Raw genomic sequence first — 19,679 nt, forward strand, 5'->3', positions numbered from 1 at the left:
AGGGCTCTTCACATCCTCACATTGTTTACAATCATAGCCATCAGCAGCAAGCGCGATTCAGACCGAGAAAGCGACAAATTCCCCATTAATTTGAGCGAGGATGAAAGATTTGTGGATGAGGATAATGAGAGTGAAGGACTACAAAAAAAAGGGCGAGGGCAGTGAGAGCGATGTTATTAGACACGTTTACTAGGATTATTGTGGAAAATCCCTTATCTGCCTATTGTGTTACTATTGTTTTAGTGAGATTATATGAGTACCTTGAAGGTAGAAAAGCGCTATACAAGTACAACCCATTTATATAGTACCTGAAAGTCGGAGGGGTGTGGCCACGGGTGTGGTGACCGCCAGTGTCTCTGAGGGGAGCCACGCAGCTGCAGCAGGACGCAAGCTCCGCTGATGTCTATGGTAAGAGCCGACTTATTACCACAATATCCTCACCGAAACCTGCCGGTTGACATGTGGTCGGGATCCATGTTCACTTGACCGCTCTGTTCCATAGTAAAGCTTCACGTTCGGGAATTTTAAACAGGGAAACACCGGCTGTGTTTGTGATGCTAAAGGCCGCTGCAGTGCACCGCTTCCCACCTCCATCTTTCTACTTTGAATTCTCCATTATTTATTGAACAAATTGCAAAAGATTCAGCAACACAGATGTCCAGAATACTGTGTAATTATGTGATTAAAGCAGACTACTTCCAGTCTGCTTTACTGGAAAAAAATGTCCGCTACAACCCGAGACGTCACGTGCACGCGTCATCATTCCGCAACGTTTTCAACAGGATACTTCGCGGGAAATTTAAAATTGCAATTTAGAAAACTAAACCGGCCGTATTGGCATTTGTTGCAATGTTAATATTTCATCATTGATATATAAACTATCAGACTGCGTGGTCGGTACTAGTGGGTTTCAGGAGGACTTTAAGCAACAATAAAAACACATTCTTTCATTTATCCCAAGTAAAATGTCATACAATTGCCAACATTTTAAGTTTTTATTGTAAAATTCCAACTGTTATTATAATATTGCACAAATGTTAAGTTTTACTCGTAAAATTTTGACTTGTGCTGAATAAAATGACGACTTTTATTATGATACTGAGGGCAGCACGGTGAAAAGGGGTTAGTGCATGTGCCTCACAATACGAAGGTCCTAAATTCAATCGGGGGCTCGGGATCTTTCTGTGTGGATTTTGCATGTTCTCCCCGTGACTGCGTGGGTTCCCTCCGGGTACTCCGGCTTCCTCCCACTTCCAAAGACATGCGGTATAGCTCGGTTGGTAGCGCGGCAGTGCCAGCAACTTGAGGGTTGCAGGTTCAATCCCCGCTTCCGCCATCCTAGTCACTGTCGTTGTGTCTTTGGGCAAGACACTTTACCCACCTGCTCCCAGTGCCACCAGCGGTAGTTTAAATGGAACTTAGATATTGAGTTTCTCTATGCAAAGCGCTTAGAGTCACTAGAGAAAAAGTGCTATATAAATATAATTCACTTCACACTTCACCTGGGGATAGGTTGATTGGCAACACTAAATTAGCCCTAGTGTGTGAATGTGAGTGTGAATGTTGTCTGTCTATCTGTGTTGGCCCTGCGATGAGGCGGCGACTTGTCCAGGGTGTACCACGGCGCCTTCCGCCCGATTGTAGCGTCCCTCGCGACCCTGAAAGGGACAAGCGGTAGGAAATGGATGGATGGAAAATGTAGCAATGAGGGATGGGCACATAATTGGGTCCCTTTAATGGTGCAACCAAATTTTTTTCGGTACAACTGGGTATCTGTTTAAACTCATTTTAAATCGGGTGCCACATGGAGAAAAAAAACAACCCCCAAGTGGGCCGGACTGGTAAAGATCACGGCACGATAACTTAAAAATAAAGACAATTTTAGATTGTTTTCTTTGTTTAAAAATAGAACAATCACATTCTGAAATTGTACAAATCATAATGTTGTTGTTGTTGTTGTTGTTTTTTACCTTTCTGAGCGATTGATTGATTGTTTGCAACTTTTAGTAGTAGATTGCACAGTACAGTACATATTCCATACAATTGACCACTAAATGGTAACACCCAAATAAGTTTTTCAACCTGTTTAAGTCTGGGTCCACGTTAATCAATTCATGGTAACCTGTTGCGGTTAATAGTATATATACTTTATTTCAATCAATCAATCAAAATGTATTTGTATAGCCCTAAGTCATGAGTGTCTCAAAGGGCTAGACTGCCCGCATACTTTTTTTTTTTTTTTATATTTTCTGAATAAATGACATGGTCATCAGTGAACTCATTAGTGTTAATTTTCAATCCATCAAGATACAAAAATTATATAAAAGGTTCTCATAGTCATTATTGTCACCGATGTCCCACTGGGTGTGAGTTTTCCTTGCCCTTACGTGGGCCTACCGAGGATGTCGTGGTGGTTTGTGCAGCCCTTTGAGACACTAGTGATTTAGGGCTATATAAGTAAACATTGATTGATTGATTGATAAAAAAAATTGCAGTATGTTATTTACGTAAGTTGATCATTTTCCTCGACTGATTGCGACATCCAGTGGACACATTTAAACAGCAGTTTCTTCTGTTCAAAGATTTCGGTAATTTTTTATACTTAGCAAACTCATCCCGCGGGCTGGATAAAACCTGTTCGCGGGCCTGATCCGACCTTTTGGCCGTATGTTTGACACCCCTGGCTTAAGCAAAACCTAAATTTGACATACAGTGGGGCCAAAAAGTATTTAGTCAGCCACCGATTGTGCAAGTTCTCCCACTTAAAATGATGACAGAGGTCTGTAATTTTCATCATAGGTACACTTCAACTGTGAGAGAGAGAGAATTTGAAAAAAAAATCCAGGAATTCACATTGTAGGAAGTTTAAAGAATTTATTTTTAAATTATGGTGGAAAATAAGTATTTGGTCACTTCAAACAAGGAAGATCTCTGCCTCTCACAGACCTGTAACGTCTTCTTTAAGAAGTTATTCTGTCCTCCACTCGTTACCTGTATTAATGGCACTTGTTTGAACTTGTTATCTGTATAAAAGACACCTGTCCACAGGTTCAAACAGTCAGACTCCAAACTCCAATATGGCCAAGACCAAAGAGCTGTCAAAGGACACCAGGAAAATAATTGTAGACCTGCACCAGACTGGGAAGAGTGAATCTACAATAGGCAAGCAGCTTGGTGTGAAAAAATCAACTGTGGGAGCAATTATCAGAAAATGGAAGACATACAGGACCACTGATAATCTCCCTCGATCTGGGGCTCCACGCAAGATATCATTCCGTGGTGTCAAAATGATCATGAGAACGATGAACAAAAATCCCAGAACCACACGGGGGGACCTGGTGAATGACCTGCAGAGAGCTGGGACCAAAGTAATAAAGGTTACCATCAGTAACACACTACGCCAACAGGGAATCAAATCCTCCAGTGCCAGACGTGTCCCCCTCCTTAAGCCAATGCATGTCCAGGCCCGTCTGAAGTTTGCCAGAGAGCTCATGGGAGAAGGGCATGTGGTCAGATGAAACCAAAATAGAACTTTTTGGTATAAACTCAACTTGTCGTGTTTGGAGGAAGAAGAATACTGAGTTGCATCCCAAAAACACCATACCTACTGTGAAGCATGGGGGTGGAAACATCATGCTTCGGGGCTGTTTTTCTGCTAAGGGGACAGGACGATTGATCCGTGTTAAAGAAAGAATGAATGGGGCCATGTATCGTGAGGTTTTGAGCCACAACCTCCTTCCATCAGTGAGAGCTTTGAATGGTTGACCAAATACTTATTTTCCACCATAATTTACAAATAAATTCTTTAAAATTCTTACAATGTGAATACCTGGATTTTTTTTCCACATTCTGTCTCTTACAGTTGAATTGTACCTATGATGAAAATTACAGACCTCTGTCATCATTTTAAGTGGGAGAACTCGCACAATCGGTGGCTGACTAAATCCTATTTTGCCCCACTGTATTTGGATAACGTTGTTGCTTGCTGTTTGGTGTTTGGAAAAAAATGCTACTCGTAAAAATTTGCTTCCCAAAGCTACTGAGCATGTGCACTCAAGCGCATCTACACTAAATATTTATTTGGACAAAATAACCATACCAATTAAGGCACAAAACATTGATTTATTGTGGTAGGTGTTAGCATTTTGTTTACAAACCAGAAAACAAACAAAAAAAAACATCTATATAAACCATGATTATCCTAAAATAACATGGCTGGTTGTTTGCCCATACTGTATGGTGACGTAATGGATGTCAACAATAAGCATTTTGACAAGCTCATACATCCACAGTAAAAAAAAAACTACAAATGCACCTATTTCAGACATTTTCTGAACATTTCATCCAAATCCGTCCATTACTTAGGTTGCTAACTATCGGATTACGCAACTGTTTGCATTTTTTTTTAATGAAGCAGCACACTTTACGGGCAAACAAGCACTCAAAACACCACTCAGAGCAGACGCAGCCAAACTGCCTTAGGATAAATAGACTTTGTTTATCCCAAAATGGGGAAACTATGTGGTTGCAGTGCTGATACAAAACGTCCACATAAAATAATGTTGAAACACACAAAGACAAGAGGGAAACGTCTAAAAACATAAACATAAGTAGTGAACATAGTGAGCTCAGAAAGCATAAGAACAAGTATATACATTTGATTATTTACATTTGATTATAAACAATCTGGGGAGGTGGGATGTGGTTGGGGGAGTGGGTTCGGCTCGGGTTGAAGTTGCCTGGAGGTATTCTTTTAGTGAGGTTTTGAAGGTGGATAGAGATGCACTTTCTTTTACACCTGTTGGGAGTGCATTACCATGAATTGATTAACGCTTAAACAAGTTGAAAATCTTATTCTGGTGTTATCATTTAGTGATCAATTGTAGGGAATATGTACTGTACTGTGCAATCTCCTAAAAACCCCGTTTCCATATGAGTTGGGAAGTTGTGTTAAATGTAAATATAAACGGAATACAATGATTTGCAAATCCTTTTCAACTCATATTCAGTTGAATGCACTATAAAGACAAGATATTTGATGTTCAAAATCATAATTTTTTTTTTTTTTTGTAAATAATAATTAACTCAGAATTTCATGGCTGCAACACGTGCCAAAGTAGTTGGGAAAGGGCATGTTCACCACTGTGTTACATCACATTTTCTTTTAACAGCACTCAATAAACGTTTGAGAACCGAGGAAACTAATTGTTGAAGCTTTGAAAATGGAATTATTTCCCATTCTTGCTTGATGTACAGCTTAAGTTGTTCAACAGTCCGGGGTCTTGTTGTCGTATTTTACGCTTCAAAATGCGCCACACCTTTTCGATGGGAGACATGTCTGGACTGCAGGCGGGCCAGGAAAGTACCCGCACTCTTTTACTACGAAGCCACGCTGTTGTAACACGAGGCTTGGCATTGTTTTGCTGAAATAAGCAGGGACGTCCATGATAACGTTGCTTGGATGACAACATATGTTGCTCCAAAACCTGTATGGACCTTTCAGCATTAATGGTGCCTTCACAGATGTGTAAGTTACCCATGCCTTGGGCCCTAATACACCCCATACCATCACAGATGCTGGCTTTTGAACTTTGCGTCCATAACAATCCTGATGGTTATTTTCCTCTTTGTTCCAGAGGACACCACATCCACATTTTTCAAATATAATTTGAAATGCGAACTCATCAGACCACAGAACATTTTTCCACTTTGCATCAGTCCATCTTAGAAGAGCTCGGGCCCAGCAAAGCCGGCCGCGTTCCTTGGTGTTGTTAAAAAATGGCCTTCGCTTTGCATAATAGAGTTTTAACTTGCACTTACAGTTGTAGCGACCAACTGTAATTACTGACAGTGGTTTTATGAAGTGTTCCTGAGCCCATGTAGTGATATCCTTTACACACTGATGTCGGTTTTTGATGCAGTACCGCCTGAGGGATCAAAGGTCTGTAATATCATCGCTTACGTGAAGTGATTTGTCCAGATCATCAGAACCTTTTTATGATTTTACGGACCTGAAATGGTAAACTCTCTGAATTCCTTGCAATAGCTCGTTGAGAAATGTTGTTTTGAAACTGTTCAACAATTTGCTTACAAATTGGTGACCCTCGCCCCATCCTTGTTTGTGAATGACTTAGCATTTCATGGAACCTGTTTTTATTCCCAATCATGGCACCCACCTGTTCCCAATTAGCCTGTACACCTGTGGGATGTTCCAAATAAGTATTTGATGAGCATTCCTCAACTTTTTCAGTATTTATTGCCACCTTTCCCAACTTCTTTGTCACGTGTTGCTGGCATCAAATTCTAAAGGTAATGATTATTTGCACAAAAAAAAAGGTTTATCAGTTTAACATCAAGTATGTTGTCTTTGTAGCATATTCAACTGAATATGGGTTGAAAATGATTTGCAAATCATTGTATTCCGTTTATATTTACATCTAACACAATTTCCCAACTCATTATGGAAACGGGGTTTGTAAAAAAGTCTCAATCATCTATCCATCCATCCATTTTCTACCACGTATTCCTTTTGGGGTCGCGAGGGGCGCTGGTGCCTATTTCAGCTACAATCGGGCGGAAGGCGGAGCATACCCTGGACAAGTCGCCACCTCATCGCAGGGCCAACACAGATAGACAGACAACATTCACACTCACATTCACACACTAGGGCCAATTAAGTGTTGCCAATCAACCTATCCCCAGGTGCATGTCTTTGGAGGTGGGAGGAAGCCGGAGTACCCGGAGGGAACCACGCAGTCACGGGGAGGATATGCAAACTCCACACAGAAAGATCCAGAGCCCAGGATTGAACCCGGGACTAATCAGGACCTTCGTATTGTGAGGCAGACGCACTAACCCCTCTTCTACCGTGCCGCCCATGTCTCAATCAATAAATCCATATTGATGTGGCATAGGAGGAGAATGAGTTAAGACCTTTGTTAGATCGGAATCTGGGTTTAACGTGGTTTGTGGAGCTCCCCCCTGGTGGTTATGTCGGTCATTTATGTTATGGAAGTAGTTTGACATGTACTTCGGTATTAGGGAGGTGTAGTAAATTTTATAGTCTAGGCTCGGTGCAAGTTGTTTTACTCTAAACCAAAAAGTTGTGGTTAATAACATGCCTGTCGACTTGTTCTGATTGTTTGATTTGTCGATAGCAGCGCGCACACAAGCAGAACATGCAAACCATTGTACGGCTGAGACCCTATAAGGGACAAGCAGTAGCAAAATGGATGGATGGAAGTTGCTTGCAGAGAGTCAGACATAGGTAGCAAAACTTGCTTTCACACAAAACAGAGTGACGTGGTGACTGTCACAACAACAAGTCCATGAAATAACAACAACGCAACCATGAAGACTCGCTGAAACTATCATATTTTGCTCAGTGTCAATTAATGCCGTTACTTCCTTCACAAAATGAAGTAAAGGCCACATTCCACATTGATGACCAAACCATGCATGGCTGCATTGTTCTGTTTTGTTTCTTCTTCCTCTTAATGCTGTTATCCGCTTTCTCTGTTTTACTGTAAGTCACATGGGAAAAGAGACAGGAAAGTACAGTAAAAAAGCCCTGATTGCAGCTCATGGTTTGACCTGAAGAGTTTTGAAATAATGGAATAGTGTTACTTGTGTTATACATCCTTCAGTAAGGACTGACTCTATTGGTTTTACACTTGGCTCTATATACTGTAGCATATACTGTAAACCACAGTGGCACCTATACTTAAGAGTCCCTCAACTTAAGGGCTTTTAGATAAGGGCGAATTGTTATACTTTAAGTTGCAAGAAAACATTTTAGTTACAAGTATTACCGCAATTAACTTCCGTAGCAAATGTCACCGACCAAAACATCTGGTCTTATTTGCTGGCATTAGCTTGTAGCTAAAGATCGACACCTACTCACTGGCCCAGTGGTTAGAGTGTCCACCCTAAGATCGGTAGGTTGTGGGTTCAAACCCCGGCCGAGTCATACCAAAGACTATAAAAATGGGACCCATTGCCTTCCTGCTTGGCACTCAGCATCAAGGGTTGGAATTGGGGGTTAAATCACCAAAACATGATTCCCGGGCGTGGCCACCGCTGCTGCTCACTGCTCCCCTCACCTCCCAGGGGGCATTCAAGGGTAATGGGTCAAATGCAGAGAGCAATTTTGTCAAATGCAGAGAAAAATTTTGCCACACCTAACTTAATAATTTTGTTTTCCAAGTTTGGGAAGAAAGAAAGTGAATGTCAAGGACAGCGCTGAGAAGAATTGGATGATTTTCATTGAATTAAAGAAATTAAAAAAATAAAATAGAAATATGACAGAGCGTGTAACTAGCTGAATTGCAAAGTAGTTGGAGCGTATCCCTGCTAGTCTGCACCATAATGGAGCAGAATGCGTCCAACGCCAGCCAAGGACATTGGAATGATATTTGAACGGCAGACATGTATCCATAAAAGTATGGAATGGCTGCTGATGGTGTGTTTGACGGACAAGCAGGTGAGAGAAGATGGTGTGGAAGTCCACTTACCAAGAAAAATACAATGTATTATTATTACATTACTCCATAAAACCAATATGGTTTTTTGTAGTGCATTGTATTGTATTAGTTTTATATCATTGTTCTTACCTAAACATTTGTTTTTCTTTTTTTAAAAGGCATGTTACATGTTAGAATTGGGCTATTTTGAGAATGGGGGGCAAGCACCAATTAAATAATTTAAATTAATTTCAATGGGTAATGTTAATGTGAGATCCACTATGGACTGGACTCTCACTATTGTGTTAGATCCACTATGGACTGGACTTTCACAATATTATGTTAGACCCACTTGACGTCCATTGCTTTCGGTCTCCCCTAGAGGGAGTGAGGGGGTTGCCCACATAAGTGGTCATCTCCAAGGTGTCTCATATTCATTCACATCGACGTTCCACTGGGGTGAGTTTTTCCTTGCCCTTATGTGGGCTCTGTACTGTGGATGTTGTTGTGGCTTGTGCATGTCAGGTTAGTCCCTGACAGTTTGGTTAGGTTTTAGATTTTCCTCTGTGTCTTTGTTTCCTGTCAGCGTTTTTATTTTGGTTATTTCCTGTTTTTCTCCCTGAGCGCTGTTTCCCCTCAGCTGTGGCTGTATGGCACCTGGCCACACCTGGTGTCAATCAGCCGGCTGCATTTGAACCTGTTTTGTCCTCCAGTCAGATGCTGGATTATTGTCACCACTACCTGTCAATGTCAGTAATGCTTGTCATAGAACCTGTAGCTGTTTGCAGCTTGCTGTCTTTTGTTGCTAGTTCCTGTTTGCTGGATCCTGTTTTCCGTTTTCCAATTTGGCATGTTCCTAGTTCCTGGTTTGTGTTTTTTTATTTCTAAAGATTAAATCATGTTTTCCCGCACCATGCCTGCCGCCTTCTCTGCATCTTGGGGTTCCTCACAAACTCCCTCTGACAGTGAAGCCCTTTGAGACACTTGTGATTTAGGGCTATACAAATGAACATTGATTGATTGATTGATTGATTGATTGATTGATTGATTGAGATACAAGTGTTTTCAGTTAAAAACTGTCAATTAAGCTCATAAATTGAGGTTATACTGTAAAACAATGACATGTTTTAAATGTATTATCTATATGTTTTTCCCGTCATTTTTTCCAATTTAGTGTCAGAAAAACTAAAACATCCCTTCAAATATTAATTGTATCATTAACATTGACATTAATTATTATAATATATATGATTATACAGGGGCTTTATGGTGGAAGACGGGTTAGTGCGTCTGCCTCACAATACGAAGGTCCTGAGTAGTCCTGGGCTCGGGATCTTTCTGTGTGGAGTTTGCATGTCCTCCCCGTGAATGCGTGGGTTCCCTCCGGGTACTCCGGCTTCCTCCCACCTCCAAAGACATGCACCTGGGGATAGGTTGATTGGCAACACTAAATTGGCCTTAGTGTGTGAATGTTTTCTGTCTCTCTGTGTTGGCCCTGCGATGAGGTGGCGACTTGTCCAGGGTTTACCCTGCCTTCCGCCCGATTGTAGCTGAGATAGGCACCAGCGCCCCCTGCGACCCCAAAGTGAATAAGCGGTATAAAATGGATGGATGATTAAACAAGTATGTAGAATATATTATTGAGTGTAAAATGTTTAAGTTAATTTTTAAACTTTACAACCTTTCCAGACATGTTGTCATCTTGCTCGGCCGTCAGACATTAGTCATCTGATTTTGTGTTATCATCATTGGTCCCGAAAGCTCCTGTCACTGTGAGTAAAGAGAAGGAAGTTGCAAAATATTATCTCAAAATTGAGTTAACAGCAACTGTAATTTTTGCCATTTATCTGTCTAAAACAAATATTGTGTTCATACTGTCTACACAAGTCCTTGAATTATTTGGGTATTTGGTATATTCATGGCGTAAGCCTAATAAAAGTGTCATATCATTTCTTATGTTTACCAAACCTTTTTTTTTTTACTGTGGCAAATGAATCATCGTTGTGTAATGCAATGAACAATTCCATGAGAGTATCTCATAAGGCTTACTTATTAACTACGGCGGAACGTCAAAGGCCAAATAAAATCCATTCCAGGACGTTGACTAAGCTCTGATTTCCCCCTGAATTGTAACAGTTTGTTTTCCCCAATGACAAATGAAGGAGAGAGTAATAATCTGTTGCAGGGTCAATCTGTTGCCATCACATCATATTACCTGTACATTTAAGTACAAATCAATTAATAATTGCAATTGTTGATGTATAAGATGATGCAATTGTGTTGCAATAAATTCAATTTCCTGTTCTATGTATTTCTATGATGTCAATCTTGCCTTTAATATCCTGTTGCTGTCACTTTTATCACATTGTCCTTTCAAGATGTTCACTATGTGAGGCGACATAATACTTGTTTACTGTCATATTTACCACCTGTGCCTCTCCTCCGCTTCCTGCTGGATGTAGCAGGACGCTTGTGTAAATCATCCTGTTAGAAACTGCAGCGTCCTCCACGGTGGACATTTAGAATAGCTCTGTTATGCAAAACACAATTGACGCCTGCAGTTGTCAAGAGGATATACAAAATGTCCTTAATTTTTTTTAAATCGCTTTTCCAGATGTCTCCAATCCAGCACAGATGCACTCCAGTAGTGTGTACATAATTCAATATAATATCGTGACGTGCCATACGGTTCAGAGCAAATTTTTTTCAAATTTAATTTCATATGCTTTTTATCAATGTTAAAACGCAGGCTGCTCATTAAAAAAAACACACATAAAAGTTACTAAATGTATTTACTTTGATAAAATTAAAAGCCATGCCTTTACAACGCTGTAGCTTTTATTTGTACATATCCTATTTTTGGAAAAGCTCAGTACAGTACTTTCATTGTGAAAGTCTGATCATTTTCCGTTTGGTCGAAAAGTCCAGTTTGGAGACATTTTTGATCTTGTATATATATTATCCATCTTGGTAGTCACATTTCTACATTATAAGCCTGCTGAAACCCACTACTACCGACCACGCGGTCTGCTAGTTTATATATCAATGATGAAATATTAACATTGCAACACATTCAAATACGGCCGGTTTAGTTTACTAAATTGCAATTTTAAATTTTCCGGCGGTATCCTGTTGAAAACGTCGCGGAATGATGACGAGTGCGCGTGATGTCCCCGGTGGTAGCTGACATGTTCTCCCAGCACCACTATCGGCTAAAAGTAGTCTATTTTTATCGCATAATTACACAGTATTCTGGACAACTGTATTGCTGAATCTTTTGCAATTTCTTCAAATAATAATGGAGACTACAAAAAAGAATGATGTTAGTGGAAAGTGATGTATTGCAGCCGGCTGTAGCAACACGAACACAGACGGTGTTTCTTTGTTTGTTGTGAAGTTTTACTATTGAACAAATCGGTCAAGCGAACATGGTTCTCTGCCACATGTCAACCGGCAGGTTTCGGTGAGAAAACTGTGGTAATAAGTCGGCTCTTACCGTAAACATGAGCGGAGCTTGTGTGGTTCCTCCAGCAGCTGTCAAAGAGGCAGCTGCGACTTTCTTGGCTCCTCCATGGCTTCCCTCAGAGACACTGGTGGTCACCACACCCCTCCGACTTTCAGGTATGACTATATAATCTCACTAAAACACTAGTAACATGATAAGAAGATAAGGGATTTTCCAGAATTATCCTAGTAAATGTGTCTAATTACATCTGAATCCCTACCACTGCCCTCGTCTTTTTTTTTAACTTCTAGTCCTTCACTCTCACTATCCTCATCCACAAATCTTTCATCCTCGCTCAAATTAATGGGGAAATTGTCACTTTCTCAATCTGAATCGCTCTAGCTTCTGGTGGCCATGATTGTAAACAATGTGAGGATGTGAGGAGCTCTACAACCAGTGACGTCACGCGCACAACGTCTGCTACTTCCGGTACAGGCAAGGCTTTTTAATTAGAGACCAAAAGTCGCAAACTTTATCGTCAATGTTCTCTACTAAATCCTTTCAGCAAAAGTATGGCAATATCGCCAAATTATCAAGTATGACACATAGAATGGACCTGCTATCTCTGTTTAAATAAGACAATCTCATTTCAGTAGGCCTTTAATTTATTGGAATGGTGAACAGGACAAAGGAGAAGATCATCGGCCGCCCACACATTGCTTGATCTCGCTGCCTTTTAAGAGCAAAGACAATCCTGGCAGACAGCTCTCACCCTGGTCAGCTTTTGTTCAACTTGCTGCTATCAGGCAGGAGCTTTTGGTCACACAAGAGCTAAAGAATTTGGTCACACGAGTGCTAGAACTTTTTTTTACCCGTTGGCTATTGGTATATTGACTCCGTCCCAATAGCTGACACTGTTTTGACGGTTGCACTGTGTTTATGCATTTTTATTTTCATTGTTAACATATTTACCCCCGCAACCTCAAAAGGGACAAGCGGTAAAAAATGGATGGATGAATGGATGGATGAATGGATGTTGTTTTCAACTGCACCTTCACCATGCTTTCATGTTTTATGACGATAAAGCATTCTATTCTGTTTAGTCATTCATGCATTCCCTCACTTAGCAAAACAACATTTAATATATTTATTGTACAGTATTAAGTTTGTGTGATTAAAGTTCATTTTAAATTAAATCTGCTGGCTTTCTTGAGGGAAAGAATGGTTCAGTAGGACGGGGATTCTTATGGCCCCATTTGTCATGAAACGTGACAAATTGGGGCAAATTAGCTGCCAAATGTCAGTAGGGTGTTGAATATTTTAAAATGGGTTTTCTGGCCATTCCATCTTTGACCACAGCACCAGTTACTGTCAGAATAATTGTATCTAAGTTATCACAAAACTTTGTGTTTCAATTAATTCCCGCCGAGAGGACAAAAGCTGTCTTTGATCCTACCAATCAAAAGGCTTGTAAAACTCCACTGTATAGGATGGGAAGCGAAATTAAGGTGTCGGTTTCTTTGATGTATTGTAATCCACAGGAAGATTTTGTCATGACCCGAGATCTACAAAGTGGAGAGGAAGCAGGGCCTGACTCCCCTCCAGGAACCTTTTCTTAGAACTGTTTTGTGACCGACGGCGCCAGCTGTTTACGACCACCCTCCCTTAGAAACAGCTGTTGCCATGTAATCAGGAAAAGTCTAAATAAAAGAGGAGGCGTACAGTCTTTCGTCAGAGCGTGGTGAGACACTGTAAAAGGGTACAGGTGTACACGCTCTCCTCACCTAGCCAAATATATTTCTGTCTCTGTTTGATTCCTTGCTTTTTGTCTTGTTTAATAGATGTCATCAGTGTTTGAACCCTGACAGTTACTATGTAGAGTAGTGCTTTCCATCATTTTCAGCAGAATGCATTGCAGAATGATTAATCTCCCTCTTTCTCTAATGCAAGATCCATTCATAAATTGGGTCATATGAATCCCTTCCTACAGTATGGTAGCAACAAGTGCCTGCTAGCTCACCTAGGTCTGTTTCTTCCTACCCCTTTTCAGACACATCGAAAATACTAAAATTGCATACACAGCAGCGCAATGTTGTCAGGTTCAAACACTGATGACATCTATTAAACAGACAAGAAGCAAAGAACCATGCAGAGACAGAGTTCAATTTAGCTCATGAGGAGAACGCATGGAACTGCACACTTAGTCACAGTCTCGCCCTAAGGTACAGCTGCCGCGTACCTCTATTTATTTAGGAGCTCCACAGCAGGGGCGTCACTAGGCCTATTTTAGGGGGGCTCAAGCCCCCCTAAAATATTCTTAAGCCTCCCTAAATAATTTGCCGTTATATTTTATTTTATTTTTATTTATTTTCTTTTTTTTACAAATACATGCCGAAATATTCATTTTAAAGTGGCCCGAATAAGAGTTTAAAATAAATAATCATTTAACCTGTCATTATTCACTTAGTTTCCCCTCACTTCATAGCGTAAGGAGCGCTACTGCCTACTGGCGCTGACGAGACGAGACGCGCGGCCGCCATCTTGGAGTGGTGATCCACTCCACTCAGTGCAATTCTTTTGGCAGGAGCAATGAACTGTCAGCGCAATTTATCTCACTGAATACCACTGATTTTCCTGCGTTTTTTGTTATACGTGTAACTATGATAAAATACATATGTTTTGGTGTGTTTAAAGTTTGCTTACCAGTAATAGAATATTCTTATATGCTATTAGTGACCAGACGTCCAAGATCAAAACTGGGAATAATAATCTCAGAGAAGAGGAAAAAAACGGTCAGGTATTTTTAAGTTGAAGAAACAATATGATTAGGTTATATATATGTGTATATCCTGCGTAAACAATGTATTATACTAGATATCTATATATCTTACGGACCAATAGACTGTATCGCTGTTGCTGCAACAGCAGAGGGTTAATTCTGTCTTGACACTTTGTATTGATATTTTCTATTACATTCTTCCCGTAAACGATCATGTTTACAGTGATTGTTTTATATGTATTTTTCATGCATGTTGCTTTGGATAAAAGTGTCTGCCCAATACTTAAACATATATAAACACCTGAAAGTCTTTATAATCTGCTAAAACCACCAATCTGTTTCACTGGATTCAGAATAAAACCAAAGTCTGTCTTACCCAACAAAGTTAGTATTTGAATATTATTACTTAAAGACTTATTCTTGGTTACAGTTATATAAGTTGTTGTTAAGAGAGTATTGTCTCATGTTTTGCCTAAAATGAGAATGCATCATGGCTTCACGGTGGAAGAGGGGTTAGTGCGTCTGCCTCACAATACGAAGGTCCTGCAGTCCTGGGTTAAAATCCAGGCTCGGGATCTTTCCCTCCGGTTACTCCGGCTTCCTCCCACTTCCAAAGACATGCACCTGGGGATAGGTTGATTGGCAACACCAAATTGGCCCTAGTGTGTGAATGTCAGTGTGAATGTTGTCTGTCTATCTGTGTTCGCCCTGCGATGAGGTGGAGACTTGTCCAAGGTGTACCCCGCCTTCCGCTCGATTGTAGCTGAGATAGGCGCCAGCGCCCCCCGCGACCCCAAAAGGGAATAAGCGGTAGAAAATGGATGGATGGATGGAGATTGCATCATAATCAGTGGTGGCTGGTGAATTTTGTGGGGCTGAAAGTTTGTAAACCAAATACCTGTAGGGGCGTCATTCTCCCCTAGAAGATTTATTTGTGATTTTCACATACAAATATTGAAGATCTTTGCTCCTTTTCAACTCTGTGGTCAAGCTGCACAAAACCTTGTGTCTGCAATTGTAAATAATTTGTTTTTAAGTTTTGTGTTTCTTGTAGAATCTATATAAAGTAGTATACATTAGCCTATTGTTAAAATAATGACAAAAATCATTAAAAATATATTTGTTTTATTGCATTGATTTGTTACATTAATAGCTGTTATATTATTATACGATGGCTTGTTAAACATTTCATAGGATTTTTAGAGGGAGGAAAATCCAAGACATTTAATATAAAATGTATCCATCCATCCATTTACTACCGCTTATCCCCTTTGGGGTCACGGGGGGCGCTGGTGCCTATCTCAACTACAATCGGGCGGAAGCCAGCGTACACCCTGGACAAGTTGCCACCTCATCGCAGGGCCAACACAGATAGACGGACAACATTCACACTCACATTCACACACTAGGCACCATTTAGTGTTGCCAATCAACCTATTCCCAGGTGCATGTCTTTGGAAGTGGGAGGAAGCCGGAGTACCCGGAGGGAACCCACGCAGTCACGGGGGGACATGCAAACTCCACACAGAAAGATCCCGAGCCCGGGATTGAACCCTGACTACTCAGGACCTTCGTATTGTGAGGCAGACACACTAACCCCTCCGCCACTGTGAAGCCCTTATAAAATGTAAAATGAATAAATGCATAAAGAGAAAAATAAAAAAAATGTTTAAAAGCCATCGTCCCGTGCATTTTTTTTACCGTCCCCGGGAAGACGGGACATCATTAATGTCAAGCCCTGGAAGTTAAATTTTATTGTTTGCATTATTTGTTTCAATATTGGACTTTGAAGATGGTCCTTCAGCTCTTTGACAGCTTTGGCTCTTTTTCAGATCAGCAGACAGACTCTGAGTCTTTCCAACAGTATACATAAATGTTTCTCACTTCTATTCAGACATCCATATATCTATTTAATTTCCCTAACCGACTGAAATAATAATAATGACAAATAATAATTTCTGAATCTTTGTTAGCCGTTTGTGAAGTTTTGTACTCGTGCGCTATGTTCGCTCACATCATGTTCATCTCCTGGGCGCTAAGCCCCCCCTGTCCTTAAAAGCTAGTGACGCCCCTGCTCCACAGTCAACTCCACTGAGGCTGCCTCTAAAAGGAGTGGTCACATATATTATGCAAAGCAGGTCCAATACGCACAATATGTGACGGAATCTGCTTGTGATTTTGCTTTGTCTCTGCGTTGTCTGCGTGCTGTCGTCTTATCTGCGTTGGGGTCCTGTTAGCGGGCTAAAACAAAGATAACTGTGACTGAGGCCATCCCTCAGACAAAAAGTTTTTGTCCTTGCACAGATAGAAAAGTACAGCTTAAGCACAATAGCTAATAACTATTGCAACAAACTTTAAGCATACTGAAGTTGTGTTACGATATATATACATGATTATTCTAACAATATTCCACTCCAAAGACTATAGCGGCAGCCTCATATCAGCTTCTTGCACTGTATACGATCAAAAAATGTCCAAATATAAGAGATTTTTACTGAAGAAAATGTAAAAAAAAAATCAATCATACAGAAAATAAAGTTATAAGACAGTTTAATGAACAAATATTAATGTTTATTTGATCAATTCTTAATGTTTTTTGAAATTTTAATCAAAACAAGTGAGGTTCTGACATAATTTCATGTAAAACATAACAGTGTGCAAAATTGACAATCAAACATAGAAAATACTCGACAAACTCCACTTTTTTTTGTAAATTGTTCTGACATTGACAAGGCATCACAAACAGCGGCGCTGTAAAGACATGAACATTTGAATGTAAGACTTGCTTTGTCATGTACGCTGTTTGATACAAATCTATTACAGAAATCTCATTAGTCCTCACAACACATACAAAAATAATCAACTAGGATTGAATTCTTCATCTTTTTTTTTTCCTGTTATTTGACCCACATAATGAGTCGGGCAAACACGAACAAACAAGTATGTGCAATCTGTCCTTAAAAGGCTCTTTTTGTTTTTTCAAAGAAGTTACTTCAGACGTTGGTGACCTCTATGTTGGCGTAAGACCTGATGGGGCTCCCTTGTGTTCTTGGCGGTGTTTGCTCTCTGACGTCGCGAGATAGCGAGCCATAGCTGCTGTGGCAACTCAAGTCCCGCCCATTGCGTGCTTTTGGGCTGAAGCCTGTTGGAGGCTAGAGGAAATACAAAATTGTTACTGCTTGTATAATAGAATGAATGTACCATGAATGTTTAACATCATAACTGTCACGGCCTGGGCACACTCATCTGTGCGCTGCACTCAACACACCTGCCGCTGATGAGATCCCTGGGCTTCTTAAACCAGTTCAAACCCGCGTTCAGAGCCAGTTCGTAGCAACCTGTTCCAGTACAGTAAGTCGAGTATCTCTTGCTCTATGCACACTTTCTCTGCACACTTTGACTGCTGATTGAGCAGTTAAATACAGCGCCAGAAAGAAAACAAGTGCTGCACTTTCTCTCTGTGCAGATGGTGCTGAAAGACAATGCATCTGCATCTGAGGCTTTTGACAACATTGCAAAAAAGTACTTTCAGGTCATGAACAGAATTGGGCAAGAGTTTGCGAACAGGTTTTGTGACCTGCATCAGCTTGAGCCATGTGTGTCGTTCATTTCTAATCCTTTCATGAACGTGGACATATCATGCATTGCTGAGCAGTTAAGTGCAACATTAAAGGCCTACTGAAACCCACTATTACCCACCACGCAGTCTGATAGTTTATATATCAATGATGAAATATTAACATTGCAATTTTAAATTTCCCGGGACTTTTTTCTTGAAAACGTTGCGTAATGATGACGTGTACGCGTGTCACACGGGCTGTTATGAATATGAGCGCTGCGCACACACACTGCTAAAGGTCGTCTGCTTTAACGGCATAATTATACAATATTTTGGACATCTGTGTTGCTGAATCTTTTGCAATTTGTTCAATTAATATTGGAGAAGTCAAAGTAGAAAGACGGAGTTGGGAAGCTTAAGCCTTTAGCCACACAAACACACGGTGATTCCTTGTTTAAAATTCACGGAGGTGAAACTTTAGTATGGATCACAGCGAACATGGATCCCGACCGAATGTCAACCAGCAGGTTTCGGTGAGAAAATTGTGGTTAAAAAGTCGCCTCTTACCGGATATCAGCTGAGCTTGTGCCTCCCGTACAGCTGCCGTCGACTTCCCCGAGACACTGCGCGTCAACACCCGGCCGTGGACGTACACTTCCGACGATCAGGTACTGTTAAACTCACTAAAACACTAGCAACACAATAGAAAGTTAAAGGATTTCCCAGAATTATCCTAGTAAATGTCTCTAAAAACATATGAATCTGTCTCAATGCAACTATTGTTTTTTTTTGTAGTCCATCACTATCAATATCCTCAAACACGAATCTTTCATCCTCGCTCAAATTAATGGGGAAATTGTCGTTTTCTCGGTCTGAATAGCTGTTTTTGTTGGAGGCTCCCATTAAAATCAATGTGAATATATGAGGAGCCGTCAACATGTGACGTCATCATCTGCCACTTCCGGTAGAGGCAGGGCTTTTCTCCAGTTGCAAAATTTATCGTGGATGTTCTCTACTAAATTCTTTCAGCAAAAATATGGCAATATCGCGAAATGATCACGTATGACACATAGAATGGACCTGCTGTCTCTGTTTGAATAAAACATTCTCATTTCAGTAGGCCTTTAAGCCTGGATGCTGAACAGGTGGAGATTGAAATTGTAACACTGCAAAATGACCTCCACCTCAAAGCCCACCAGGCTGCACGAAACCTTTGGTGCCTTGTTGACACAGAAAATTACAGTGGTGTATGCGCAGCAGCTATGAAGGTTGCAAGCCTGTTTGGTTCAACTTATCTTTTTGAATCAGCCTTTTCTGACATGAACTTCATCAAGAACAAACACACAACATGCCTCACTGATAGACATCTGCAAGTCTCACTTAGAGTTGCAGTGTCAAGTTACACACCAGAGTACAACACTAGTAAACAGCATG

At 40.6% G+C, this 19,679-nt stretch overlaps 1 protein-coding gene across 6 annotated transcripts in view; it reads right to left on the reverse strand.

Annotated features, from left to right (window-relative positions):
• Window positions 1-17,235: 17,235 nt before the first annotated feature.
• Window positions 17,236-19,679, reverse strand: part of kazna (kazrin, periplakin interacting protein a) — a 519,865-nt gene continuing 517,421 nt past the window's right edge. For all 6 annotated transcript variants that reach the window (XM_061903797.1, XM_061903794.1, XM_061903795.1 and 3 more), the window contains one exon: window positions 17,236-17,838. In XM_061903797.1, the coding sequence (XP_061759781.1) occupies window positions 17,793-17,838 (46 nt within the window). In that variant the 3' untranslated portion in view covers window positions 17,236-17,792. The remainder of the gene's footprint in view (window positions 17,839-19,679) is intronic.

Source organism: Nerophis ophidion, linkage group LG06, assembly GCF_033978795.1.
Source record: "Nerophis ophidion isolate RoL-2023_Sa linkage group LG06, RoL_Noph_v1.0, whole genome shotgun sequence".
Classification (NCBI taxonomy): domain Eukaryota; kingdom Metazoa; phylum Chordata; class Actinopteri; order Syngnathiformes; family Syngnathidae; genus Nerophis; species Nerophis ophidion.